The sequence below is a fragment of the Synchiropus splendidus genome, chromosome 3 (assembly GCF_027744825.2).
Source record: "Synchiropus splendidus isolate RoL2022-P1 chromosome 3, RoL_Sspl_1.0, whole genome shotgun sequence".
NCBI classification, from domain to species: Eukaryota; Metazoa; Chordata; class Actinopteri; order Syngnathiformes; family Callionymidae; genus Synchiropus; species Synchiropus splendidus.
In genome coordinates, this window is record NC_071336.1 from 18,547,172 (window position 1) to 18,560,108 (window position 12,937).

The 12,937-nt window shown below is 42.5% G+C and overlaps 1 protein-coding gene across 3 annotated transcripts; it reads right to left on the reverse strand.

Annotated features, from left to right (window-relative positions):
- Positions 1–684: 684 nt before the first annotated feature.
- Positions 685–11,218, reverse strand: LOC128756466 (xin actin-binding repeat-containing protein 1-like). 3 transcript variants are annotated; one of them, XM_053861011.1, is made up of 10 exons: positions 10,999–11,218; positions 10,642–10,776; positions 10,472–10,556; positions 9,991–10,371; positions 9,851–9,917; positions 8,567–8,703; positions 8,093–8,140; positions 2,457–2,587; positions 1,801–1,919; positions 685–1,728 (listed from the first exon to the last, which is right to left on the reverse strand). In XM_053861011.1, exons 2-9 carry the CDS (start codon positions 10,767–10,769, stop codon positions 1,802–1,804), a joined length of 1,095 nt encoding a protein of 364 aa, XP_053716986.1. In that variant the 5' UTR covers positions 10,770–10,776; positions 10,999–11,218; the 3' UTR covers positions 685–1,728; position 1,801. The 3 variants fall into 3 exon arrangements, with proteins under 3 accessions (XP_053716986.1, XP_053716984.1, XP_053716985.1); XM_053861009.1 differs by lacking the exons at positions 685–1,728; positions 1,801–1,919; positions 2,457–2,587; ... (3 more) ...; positions 10,642–10,776; positions 10,999–11,218 and adding exons at positions 2,595–7,649; positions 9,199–9,844; XM_053861010.1 differs by lacking the exons at positions 685–1,728; positions 1,801–1,919; positions 2,457–2,587; ... (5 more) ...; positions 10,642–10,776; positions 10,999–11,218 and adding exons at positions 2,595–7,649; positions 7,746–8,083.
- Between the last annotated feature and the right edge of the window lie 1,719 nt (positions 11,219–12,937).

Sequence of the window (12,937 nt, forward strand, 5' to 3'; positions counted from 1 at the left end):
AAGAGCTGATACCAACAATCCTCGATGCCTATTGGACGTCTTGGCCATTCGTGCAATATAAAGCTGCACATTAGTGGACCGACTCGAGCAGGATTCTGCCTCTGGCACTCCTCTCCAAGGGAACCTGAAGCAACTTAATGCAATATGCCAAAGCAAGTATTGAAATGACCCTCAGTGAGTCCCACAGTCCCTAGATTAGGAGTGCTACTGGGATATACTGGGGCAAATCCACATTGCCACTAGGGAATTATTTGACACTGTGATATCAGGGTGGAATATTTCAGTGAAAAAACCAAAGGGTTAAATGCTGCCCAGGATTGGTGGACTTAAGTCAAGCTGGCCTTCTCACCTGACATACCTGTTCCCAGTCTTGAACCTGGTCCTGGTCCTGTGGACGAGTTTTCATCCTGGAGTTGACAGCCATAGGAAGAAGTCCTCAAGGCAGCATTCCAAAGTTTGTGACTGAGACATGCAGGCCTGACGGCTAAAGCTGAGGACTGGAGATGGAGCGCTTTTGTGCGTCCAGTAGAGAGGTTCCTCGCTTGTTCTGCTCTCAAGCCACTGCAAAGCTCCATTAAAGGACGTTTAACACCTGGTGTGTGTGAGGTTATGCACATAGATTATCTTTAATCTTAGTTATTAGATGTTGAAATTATTGTTCATCATGAATAACATCGTTTCAAATAAAGATTGGTTGTGCAATATGAACAAATGTTTATTTCAATCCTCTGTTACATTGCAGTTTCATAGCAAATTACATGACATTTGTCTGACCATTACATCACACAGCTTCTTAGTTACAGATACACTGCATACAACTCAAGTCATAACATTATTGGGTTTGTGTGCCAAGCAGACCTTCAGTTCAGAGAGACAAACATTCTGCCATTCACTAGATTACACTGCCTCTAGTGGCAGTTATTGAAATTTCAGATTCATGCCCATCTCAAGTATTGTTGCATGTAAAAGTCATATGATAGATCGCATACACTTTAAGAAGACTCTGACATGCACTGCACACACACAGTTATGATGGAAAATGCATTGAAAACCCGCTTCAAGCCAATTCTAAGCTAATGCTACAGATGAAAACTGGAAGGTCTCACCAATAAACATGGAATTATCATTTTAACTGTTGCTGGTGCCTAAAGACAGTTGTGTTGCTTACTTGCACTGTAGATTACAGTTCTTTTATGAATGTGATGCGACTATGGATATCGACTTTCATGACTAATCCACGCGGCTGAACAAACAACACTGTTTAGATCTGTTTTAATTTTGTCTTGACAGTTCAAAATTATAATTTTATTATTTTATACTTTTTTTTATTTGTAAACATAAAACATTGGGTTGGCAGGCTCAAGTATAGTATAATGCAATTGTTATAGTTAGCACCAAAATAATGGAAAATTCAATGTATCAAAAGTAGTATAGGAATTCATATATATATATATAAACTGTTGATGAACATCATTTTAAAAAACAATCTAAAAAGCTTGACATACAGTACTTAAAAAAAATCCTTTTACATTACTAATTTATGGCAATCACAATACACATTTCATCTATATATATTATCTATATATTTTCAGTGGAAGATTGGTAGTAAATTTAGCTGCTCTGTTATACATCTTTTGTTTTATTTCCACATGTCCAGTGAAGTGATCCTTGAATATTTCTCACACAACACAGGCCTGGTGTGTGTTGTCACGGACACCTCCTCCCAGGCTAAAAATAAAACACACATCATCAGTGATGGAGCCATGTAATGTGAACTCTCAATGCTTCCTTGATACTCACTTCATTGCTCACTCCTTGACTTAGCAGTCATCCGATGGCTGTTTCCTGTTCTTCTGTATAGTTGTTTGTAGTGAAACACACAGTAATATTCTCCTTGCAACGGAGCAAAGTTAAAAACGCTACAAATGAGCACAAAGTGTTAGTAATCATGCAAATACACTTTTAGGTGTGACACAATTTACATTTGCATCCAGTTAAATTTTCAAGATATTGTTCTAAATAACATTTTTCTGATTGTAGAGAATTCATCAGAAGCAGCAACAATCTGCAGTGAAACGACTACAAAACTGATCGCAGTTAACAGTATGTCTATCCAGGACGGACGTGCAAGTGTCGTGGGGACTTGGTCACGAGTGAGGGAAGGATGGGCGCTGGGATTTACACAGACAAAAGCTTCAGTCCTTAGGCTTAGGAGTTGAGGTGGTTCGGGCATCCGGCCTAGACACCTCTTAAGGGAGATGTTCTGGACATGTTCTTCAGCCCATTATTATTATTATTATTATTATTATTATTATTATTGGATGAATTGATAATGCAGAACATCAGGTTGAGAGGTTGAGCACAAACCTACGATGTTTATGGTTGTTTAAGGTGTGTGATCATATATATATATATATATATATATATATATATGACTTGATTTGTTGCCGTCTCACCTGAGCGTTTTCTTGCATTGCTTACAGCAGAAGCAGCTTTTATGAAAAATGAATTTGTCCGTGCTAATTCTTTCCATCGGATAAACAGGCTTCAAACAGGCATAGCATGTCTCTTGGTTAGTTGGTTGGAACTGGTGATAAACATGAGAGAGACACAGTTTAGAACCAAAATCACTTATTTAATTTCAAATCATCAAATCTTCAAATCAACAGGTACAGCTGAGAATGTGAGCACAACAACTTGGAAACACATTGGCACGTAAAAAAGAACCAAACACTCACTTTTTTTTTTCTTTTTTGGGGTTGCGCATTGATATGTACTGTTATTAAAGCCCCTCACGGTTTTTGATTAATTGGCAGTCTGAGCTCAGGGTAGGTGGTGACCTCAGTCATCGGTGAACTGATCATTATGGGACCAGATGAGGTCATGGTTTCCGGCTGAGTTGTGACGATGGTCGAAGTTTTGGACGTGTAAAACCGGTTTCCACATGGGTCGGTCATCTCATAGTTTTCTGTGACTGTTTTTGTGCCAAATATTCTGTTTTGCTCGTGGTCAGTTTTCACCTCAAGCAAGCTGAATTCTCTTTTTGGATTAAGAGGAGAGAGTGTGGTGATTTTGGATCCACCTACTCGCTGGTCTATTTTCCTGTTAAGAGCTGGGCTGTTGCACTCTAGCGTTTTGGTTGTTCGGAATTTGCGCTCTGTCCGTGGACTTTGCTGACATGTCGGACACGTTGCTACGTCAGGCGGCACGAGATCTGCTTTGCTATTCTTTCTTGCGGCAGACTGGATGGAAATGTAAGCTGGTGATGATGGGGGGCTTGGTCTTCGCTTGGCACCTGAGTCAGGTAAGGGTGACGGTGTGGTGGAGTTCCCTTCTGCAGACTTTTGCTTTGTTCTGCTCGAGCCGATGCTAATTTTGCTGATGTTAGCAGAGGATGAAGAACCCTGCACCGTTCCAAGGGACTCTTTCAGCAAGCATGATAGCCCTGCGATATCAGAATCCGACTTCAATGTGGAAACAGAGTAAAGGGCTTTCTTAATGGCCTCCTCAATGTCCAGTAGTCTAGCTAACGTTTGCTCTTTCAGATTCATAATATCTTCACTCGCCCGTTCAAGATCCCCGAAAATGTGTGCCATTGGAGATTTTGTTTCAGGCGCATCCATCGATGTTGGTTTCTTTTCCCCGTTTCGCTCAACTTTTCTCACATCCTTTGGGGTCTTTTTGGCTGAGTTGACCACCCACTCGGGGACATCTTCAAACACACTTCGCAGTGACTTTACATCAACCTCACTCGTGTCTTGTTCAATTTCTTCAACTCGAGTCAGAATGTTTTGAAGCTCCTCCTGTTTTCGCAGGTGGTCAAAGATTTCCATGGCTGCCGTGATGTTCCCTCTCATAATTTCGTCCATGTGAACGGACAGTCTCTGCCTACGTTCATATTCCGTTTCAGGTCTTGCTTTCTTTTCCCTCAACTCAACTTTACCTTCTTGTTTTATTCCATTCTCAATTCTCACTTTCTCTTCGCCTTCATCTGCTCTGCTGAACGGCTCATTGGTGGTTCTCGGATGTTCTTCACCTACCATTGCAGGGATTTTAGAATTGTTGACATCACCTCCAACTCTTCCTTCTTGACTTTCAGGCTGAGCAATTTTTACTCTTTTGGGCTTCACGGGCGAGCTCTTCACTGAACATGCCTTCTTACATTCAAATTTCTTGAAGGCTTCACTAAAATCAAGGTGGCATTCATCATTTTCACTCAGATCATCTTTCTTCGGCTCCTGGAGCGCGTCACCTGGTGTCATCACAATATTGCGCTCATCACTTTTCATAGAGGCGCCGCATTCCGGAGGATTCTGCGAGGATTCCTGGGCAGCTACGTTCTCTTCACCAGCGACATCCGCTTCAGGTTTAATCGTGTCATGTACCTGCCTCGTGCCTGTGCCCATTGGCCCAAATGATGAATAAAGAGATGTATTTTCTTCCTTCACTTGCTTCACATTTGCACACTGCTCAGTGTCAGCTGACACACTGTTATTCGAAGCCAGTGTTGATTCTTGACTAACTAAAGTGTCTAGAGAATCACTTAACACGTCTCTGTTTATCCTCTCCATCTCTCTTTGGATGGTGCCACTGTCATCTGGGTTTGTTTGCTCCTTTGTTGATGACTCTTTAATGTCAACTGTAATTGCATTGGAATCTGTTTTCACAATTTGAGCTCTATCCATGGCCGCTTTTGAAGAGTTGCGGTATATCATCGCAGCTTTAAAATCCCCCCTCGTCACATTTATGTTGGACTTCTGGAGGGAATCTAGAGCTGCTCGAAGTTTACCGTCTAAAATAGGTTCCTCGGTCCCGTCGTTCAAAGCCTCTGACACATGTGAAGCTGCAGCAGAGGTTTGACATTGCTGTCCCATGACTACGTCTTTGGTTTGTTGTTTTTCGCTCTCACTGGCTGTTTGACCAATCTCACCCTCAGAGTTTATCAGTGCTTCCTGTGTTTTATCTGTTTTTGGATCCAAATGATTTTCTTTGTTTTCATCCTTGTTCTCCTTGCTGGTTGACTTGACAATCAAACGTGCAGGTTTAGGAGGAATGGTTGGTTTGGGACCAACCAAGCGCTGACATTTCTGTACGGATCCACTTTTCGTCAGATCATCCGTTGTCTCTATTTCTTTCTGGCTCTGTAAATCATTTGCGGTTGAATTTGCTCGCTTTGACTCAGTATTTGCTGATGCTTCATCTTTGCTAACTGTTTCTGCATCTGTCGCTACATTTTGTAATCTCTCCTTGGTTGCTCTTGGAGAGTTGCGGTACAGCATTGCTGCTTTAAAATCTCCTCGGGTGACATTAATATTGGATTTCTCCAAGGATTCCAGAGCTGCCTTCAGTTTCCCTTGTAATTCTGGTTCTTCATTATCGTGTGGCAGGTCGTTTACTGCAGAAATGTTTGGAGATACAACTGAAGTTTCATGGGTTGTGCCTTTTGCTGACATTGACTCATCCGATATATAATTTTCAGAATGATTCTCTTTATGTTCTGGCAAGATGCTGGCACTGGCCTCTGGTTTTGGTAATGCTACAGGGGATTCTTCAATAACCTTGTGTTTAAAGTCAGCTGGTGCTCGCTCTATGATCTCCGCATGTTTTCCTTGGATTGAAGTTTGAAGGGATTTGGCTTCCATCGTAGCCATTTGTAGATTCTGGATCGCAGTTTGGAGGTTCATAATTTCGTCAGCTTCATCTACCACCTGCACCAATTCAGCTTGGTGGATCTGGTCATCCATTGGAATAGGAAAGCAGGGAGCTACGTTTGAGTCCTCTGTGTCCCCCTGAGGGGAATTGAGCCCAACTCCATCCTCATGAGAGGATTGCCCCTTTTCGATTGGAACACTGGCACAACTGAAATCACTCTGATGAGCTGTCGACTTGAATGAATTCACCTTGAATGTGCTCTTCTCCGGGGTTGGTTTTGAATCGCCATTGAACATACTTTTTAGCCTCTTCACATCCACTTGTGCCCATTCTGAGGTATCCTCTGCCAGATCCACTTGATGCTCTGTTGGAATTTCATTTGTGTGATCCGTGTTTTGCTGTGCAGTGTGTTCCCCAGATTCTGTATCAGTCTGCAGGGTTTTCAGATACTCAAGATCTCCTTTCTCAATACAACTCTTGAACAGTTTCACATTCCCCTTGATGGCCACTTCAGGCTCCGTGGATTGAGAGCTGGTTACTTGAACAGATTGCTTTTGTGGCTTATGTATTGCCCTTGTAGCAGAGACATTGGAATCTGGCAAAGGGCAATAACTTCTCACATCATCTCTATTAGCATAACTGTAGAGAGAGTAAACGGTGACATTAGCACTGGAGTTCAAGCTATCCTGGATAAGCACTCCTTTCCTGAGAGAGTTGTCTTGACAGAGAATGTCCTCAACCAGCTGTACAAGACTGGCGGTTTTGAATTCGGTTTCCTGACTGGACATGATTTGCTGGTGGTGAACTGGCACCATCAGCTTGGTGACCAACATGTTTCCTTTGCTGTCCTCCTTCAGGTAACTAATACGCGGTTCTAGGTTAGCTCTGGGGAGCAGGTGTAGTATGAAGTTTTGGGAGTTTCCTTCGCACACTTCGTCATTGGAAACCACCGGCCCGCACTCTGAGAGTACAAATTCGGCTTTTTTAGCAATCATGGTCTCATGCACCTCGATGATCGAGCCTTTGGAATGCAAGGCATTCGCATGGTAGAGACGGTCCAGCGACTCTTTTATTATCTCCACCATCATCTCAATTTCGTCTTTGTTCTGGTGTTGGATTTTGTCAAAAGGCATCGATTCGAACAGTTGGGCTCTGTCCTTGACGTTTGCTATCACACAGTCGCTGGTGGCATCGTTGTCCCTCGCTGGGATTTGGGATTTCCCTGTCAGCTCATTGGAATACTCTTTTTCTATGTTCTTTGAGATAAAAGGGTTGTTTTGGAGAAAAGATGATTTGTTCTGTGGAGCCACTGCAACATCGGTATTGACAACCGCAGAAGCTTCTGTGTCGTTCCAACAGTCGTCATCATCATTACTCCAACCTGCATCTTGATGTTGCCCGGAGGGCTCCACTGGCCTCTTGGCCACAGAAGCTGCCTGCGTTTGTTGTTGGACAACACTCTTGGAAATTGTATCAAGTGACTGACTTTCAAAAATCATTCTGACTTTATGGAGATCTATCCTCTCATTCTCTTCCTCAGTCGCCTCATTTGCTCCAACACAGGTCTTCTCTTCTGGCTTTCCGAGCACAGCTGCAGGGCTGGAGACTTGCCCTCTTTCTGTCTCCTGACCCACGTGTGTCTTGTGAGGGCAAGGTGACACTTTACTAGTCTGGGCACAGCTCTCAAATATCAGTCTTTTTGAGAGAACGTCTCCCTCGTAATCACTTTCCGCAGCTGTTGCAGCCGTCTCTGTGTTCAGGACCTCTGCTAGCTCCTCACCAACTTCTTTGTCTGACATCCTCAGCTCTGGATGCGTGTGCTTGAGGAGTCTCCTCAGCTCACATTTTTGCCTTTGCTGATGCAAGATTTCCTTGGATGGCGGTGATGCTACGACTTGATGGCCTTGGGAGCCATGACAGTCTTCATGACTGAACTCGAATCGAGATGAATGAGACAGACTGCGCTCATCAGTCTTTTGTCGGGTGTCTTCAGCCATCTTTGAGGGACAAAGTAACACTCTTGTCATTGATGCGTTCTTGCGTATTTATGCAAATGTAATAAAAATATCATGCGGCAGGGTGTTCAGACATGCCTTTGCTTAAGGAAGCAATCTGGATCACTTCCCAAAGATCCGTTGAATTGATTCCCATGTGCAGTTTGTTAGTGGAACTCCAAAGCAGCAACACAACCAGAAGATTGTTAAATATCACAAGTCAGCAAAGCGACAATAGATGTTCTCACATAATATATTTACATTCAGCTCAAATTGAAACATCCAAAAGTGGCCACATTTCATCAGCCTCTTACAACGCTTCATCTGAAATGTCTGTTAGTGGAGACAGTCACTCAATTTAGAGGTCAAGTTCAAATCCAAAAGCAAGGCTCATGGATTTCAAACAATCAGTCGCAAACACCATGAAATTGAAGACTCTGCCTTACCTTTACTTTTGACACCTTTTTGACTGGTTGAGGTGATGGCTCTTCAGCCTGCATGGAAGCAAAGCAATATTTGAATTCCTCTGTTTAAGAGATACAAAGGGAAGTGTAGGAAAATCTACTCCTTTGGTGCCTGTGTCTTTGTGTTTCTGGCTCTTTTCTCTGCTTCAAGTAATATTTAACTCAGCGTAGGCACTTAAAATTTTGAAATATTTTTCAAAATTCCTTATGAGGAATTACATTTAGCTAAAATGACAGAAAACGCTGAGTCATTAAAGTTAACCTTTGGAGAGCACCATACTGGCTTGGAAAATTTGCACTGAATGGGACTCAAGACCCATTAAATCCATCAGGTAAAGAGTGATGGGTGACGTCATGATCAGTGTTAGATGTGCATGTCTGAAAATTCTCATTCGCATACAAAACTGAAAACACCTGTTTCACACACAAGTGCGTCGAGGTATTTAATGGACCTACCTGTTTGACTGGTGTTAGATTTGACTCTTGCTGCTCCACCTTGGACATAAACAGTGCAGATATAGCTTTGACAGACACGCTCAGATTTTGTTTTGGAAAGCTGTGACTGAAGTCCGTGGTCAACCTCCTCTTGTCCTCTGCAGAGACACCAAATCATATCTCAGTGTGAGATTTGCAGACCTGAGCAGACTTCAGCTTCCACTTTATATATACATTTAGATTTTCTTTCACCTGCAGTGTAGGCAATTACATTGTTCAGCTGCCGCGTAGTGTAGTTATTAATACCCCAGTGGATACTTGATGCCACTGACACACATACTGACTGAAAGAAGCAGGGAAGTGACTGCAGCGGCACTGTAGGTGACTAAGCATTAAGAATAGAGGTCATCAATTCTCATGGTTGAAAGGATGTTCGTGGTAACACACGTATGATTCATGTTTCCAAGACTGCCCCAATATGTATGGAGCGTATTGGCAGGATGTTTTATTCGGTTTACGATTATAAATTAGGCATGCTTTTCTTTTCACGCTTCTGAATTTATCGTGGTCAGATAACTGGATAAACTGCGTAACAAAAATGTTAAGTTAACAGACTTTCACTCTTAGCCACTGAAATGTAAACATTTACTCACAGAAAACTGATTCCCGCTCTGTTTAATCCTGCTTGCCGTCTCTCGCTTTGAAAACCCTCTTTTGTTGTGTCTTTTCGGCTTCAGGGCGTCCCTCTCCCTCGGTGTCCCGCCTGCCCTACTAACAGCTGACCCCGTCACCCTCCTGGTGCTTATTCCGGACCGCCAACACAGCGGCTATTTCTGTCCTGTCTAAAGAGTGTTTCTGTCGGAGTCACACCAGTGCGAGTCAATCACCGCTGCCTGCAAAGTCACCACCACGGTATCTATTTCCATTTCATCTTGTGTTTCAGTCTCATTGCCCCATCGCTCCAGACTCAGCAGGCTTTCTAGGGAATGTCCTGTTTACTTCTTATTTCCTCCATTGTGTGTTTTTTATCAAGTCATTTGACCTTTCTCGTTTCTGTTATATGTCAAAAATAGTCTATTTAGAGTTTTTGCATTTTTTTAAATTATCAAAATGTGCTCGATGATTCATTACACAACTGTACCAGGAATTGTAAACAGCTGTGTGATGAATGAAATGCATGTGTGGAATGGCAATGCCAAACATCTCACATGTAACACAACATGTAACACTTCTACTATGTTGATCTGTTTTTGTTTTTTTTTCTGGGCTCATCATCATCAGAACTTTGGTTCATTGTATACTCACCACCAATCTTTGCTATATCAATGCCCCCTATTGTTTTACTCCTCTCCCTCCGTGTCAGTTTGACTTCCTGGAAAAAGACAGTCACTGTCAATTTGGCATGTTGATTTCACTGTCGGGCCAGAATCAATGGCATGACTCGCCTTTTCAGCTTCTTTCTCTTCTTTTCCAAGCGTTTTCTTGTTCTTAACGGAAACATCAGCTTTGTTATGGTGCTGGTGTTTCTGTGGAACACTTTCATCTCCGTTAACCACAACTGATTTGGCCTCTTTGGCAGGGGATGCAAGGTGTGTGGTGCTAAAACTCCTTCCCCAGTTGTTATCCACAGCACCCACTGGCTCGAACAGAGCCCTCAGGGCCTTGATGGAGCCGGTGTTGTTATTAAGACTCCCCATTGATTTACTGCGGGTCAGACTGCTTTTGACAGAGGAAGCTTGGGATTCCTCACTTCTTCTCGTCGAGGAATCCGCTTTAGTCTTTTTACTCTCTCCCAGTTTTCCTCCGAGTTTACGCTCAACTGCTACCTGAGGTTACAAAATGCACAGGATTGCAGGATGCATTTTGCTTGTGTCAGCAGCTGTACATTTCACCTCATAAAACACAACTTCAAAAGACAAAGGTCACCTCATTCACCACTTTGTGGACCTTCGCGTCACTATCTCCAGAAGAGGTTTGGCTAGAAGCGCTTCCACCTGGAGTAATTTGATACCTGGAATGTACAAGGCTGGCATATTAATCATCTACCAATTGTCATCAAACCATAAAGAAGGTGCCGACAGTGTGGATCCTTCAACCTTGCGATCAGCTGAGAAACGGAGGCTTTTTTGTCCGGCAACCTCATGTCTGTCTTGGCGGGCTTGTCGGGTGATGTGGGGACACTCCACTGCGACTGGGTGCGTCGAAGGCTGCTCTGCGCTTCCATTACTGCACTGCAGTGTAAATGCAAACGTTGCTAATAGTGCGACAGAATTAAGGAGCTCACTTGAGCCTTCATTACTGTAATTACTGAAAACCATAAATGCAACCATGGGACCAACCCTAACTTTAAAATGAGGTACTAAAAGAGCGTTTAACAGACTAAGCGGGAAAAAAAGAAATCAACATGGTCAGTCCAGATAACTGCTCATATACAGTGTGTGTTGAAATGATACCTTGTGAAAGAATTTAGCTGTCAGCTGTCTTTCTTCTCACTCCCTGAATGGGGTCTGAAGCCCATCCCAGCTACACAGTGCAGGAGGCAGAGGACACCAGTCTGTCACAGAGCACTGCTGCTTCCTTACGACTCACTACTAAATACGCCACTGTTGTTTGTGCTCTAATATATCGGCAACCTCAATGAAACCACTGCCTCAAGTTGCCTCAGGTTGGAATTCCAACCTGCAACCTTGTTACTTTGATGCTGCCGCAGCCATATCTATACCACCAAGCGCGCGCCTTTATTACACAGATGAACAGTAAAGATATAAAGGTGATGTTTAAGGCTGGCTGCTATGGTGAACTGGGCGTCAGACAATATCAGGAAGTTGAAATCATATATTCCATAAGGCAAATCATGGTTTCACAATGTCCCTGTACCGAGCGCTTTTCTCCACCAACTCAGCTAATAAAACATGTAACATGGTCCACTTATTCTCATGCCCACTGCAGTGTCTTCAGTCTCTGAGGTGTTTAAATAGTTGAAATTGAGTGGTTACCTGAGAGATGTGGGTCGGTGTCCTCAACTGCCGCTGATCAGAGAAACACTTCCGCAGCATCACAAGACCGACACTGACCAAAGTCCACTTTCATTTGTGTTACCGTGGCTATTCTACGAGCTTGTAAATTGTCCTGTGATAGCTATAAATGTTTAAGAGATTCCTCATGTCTGCTTACTCTGAATCCAGTGCAGCCATTTGTTTCAAGTGTTTTATATGATCCCTGGGTGTGATGTGAGGAAATCTGTCAGTTTAAAATGAAATCCACAATTTGATTTCAACAAGGATAAAATAAGAATAACTTTAGCTTAATAAATGTGGACAAACAAAAACTGATTTTGAGGACACACACTCCATCCCACGTCAGTTGTTCCCACATTGCCACAGCCTGTTGCTGTCCAATGGCACAACATGATGAAAATTAGACGGACAATGGTTGTGAATATAAAGACATTTATTTCCACCTCACACTAAAGTTTCATCTTTAATGCATTGTTCATACATTCAAAATACATTGATATAATGCATTCATGAGGCTTTATAGAAGATGAAAAAAATTTCAGAACCATGGATGACAAATTATAACAATGTTTACTGAGTATTATAAGGTACATCTCAGAGAATAGTTTGTAAAAACATCATACAGTGTGGATGATGTCTTTATAACTTAGTAGGTTAGGGCCACAACTTGCCATTTCAACATAACCACCATCAACTATGATGTGTATTTTTTTTTTAATTTTGCTAACATCAGGAATACAAACGGAAGTACTGTGAGGTTAGAACTATTCAACAAATTGTACTACAGTTGAATGTATGTCTTTACTCAAACACGTGAAGTCATAAAATGAAGCTCTAATCTCTGCGCTAAAATTAGACTGGCTGGTGTTTGTGGCAGCATGGGTCTTTAGCAGGCGGGAAACAAGTGTGGGGGTTCGTCTCCACCGAGGAATTTCAAGTTCTCATGACCTCAAAAGGTTAAACGCAAGCAGGGGGCCGCTTCTGATCTTTGCTGACAACTCTTAACACCAAGATCAACACATGCGGTGGACTGAAATGACTATTAATCCCTTCGGAGGGTTTCTCACGTCATTACTATTTTAGTCAGGATTGGTATTCAAAGAAAAGTAAGGTGTTTCGCCAGACAAATATCATAGAAATAATAAGGACCATCAATTGTAACCGTGGCTTGACGTGAGCTAATATTATATTAAGAGTGCCATCTAGTGGAAAGCTGATATAAATCTGAGTAATCGGTTCTCATATACAGTCCGCTACGAGTCGAGGTTGATGGAACAGTGAAAAAATTAAAATGAAGTAATAATTATGAAGTTGCAGTCGCAGCATTTTTACTGTTTACCTAACTTCTGTTTTTCAATATTGACAGATACCGCAT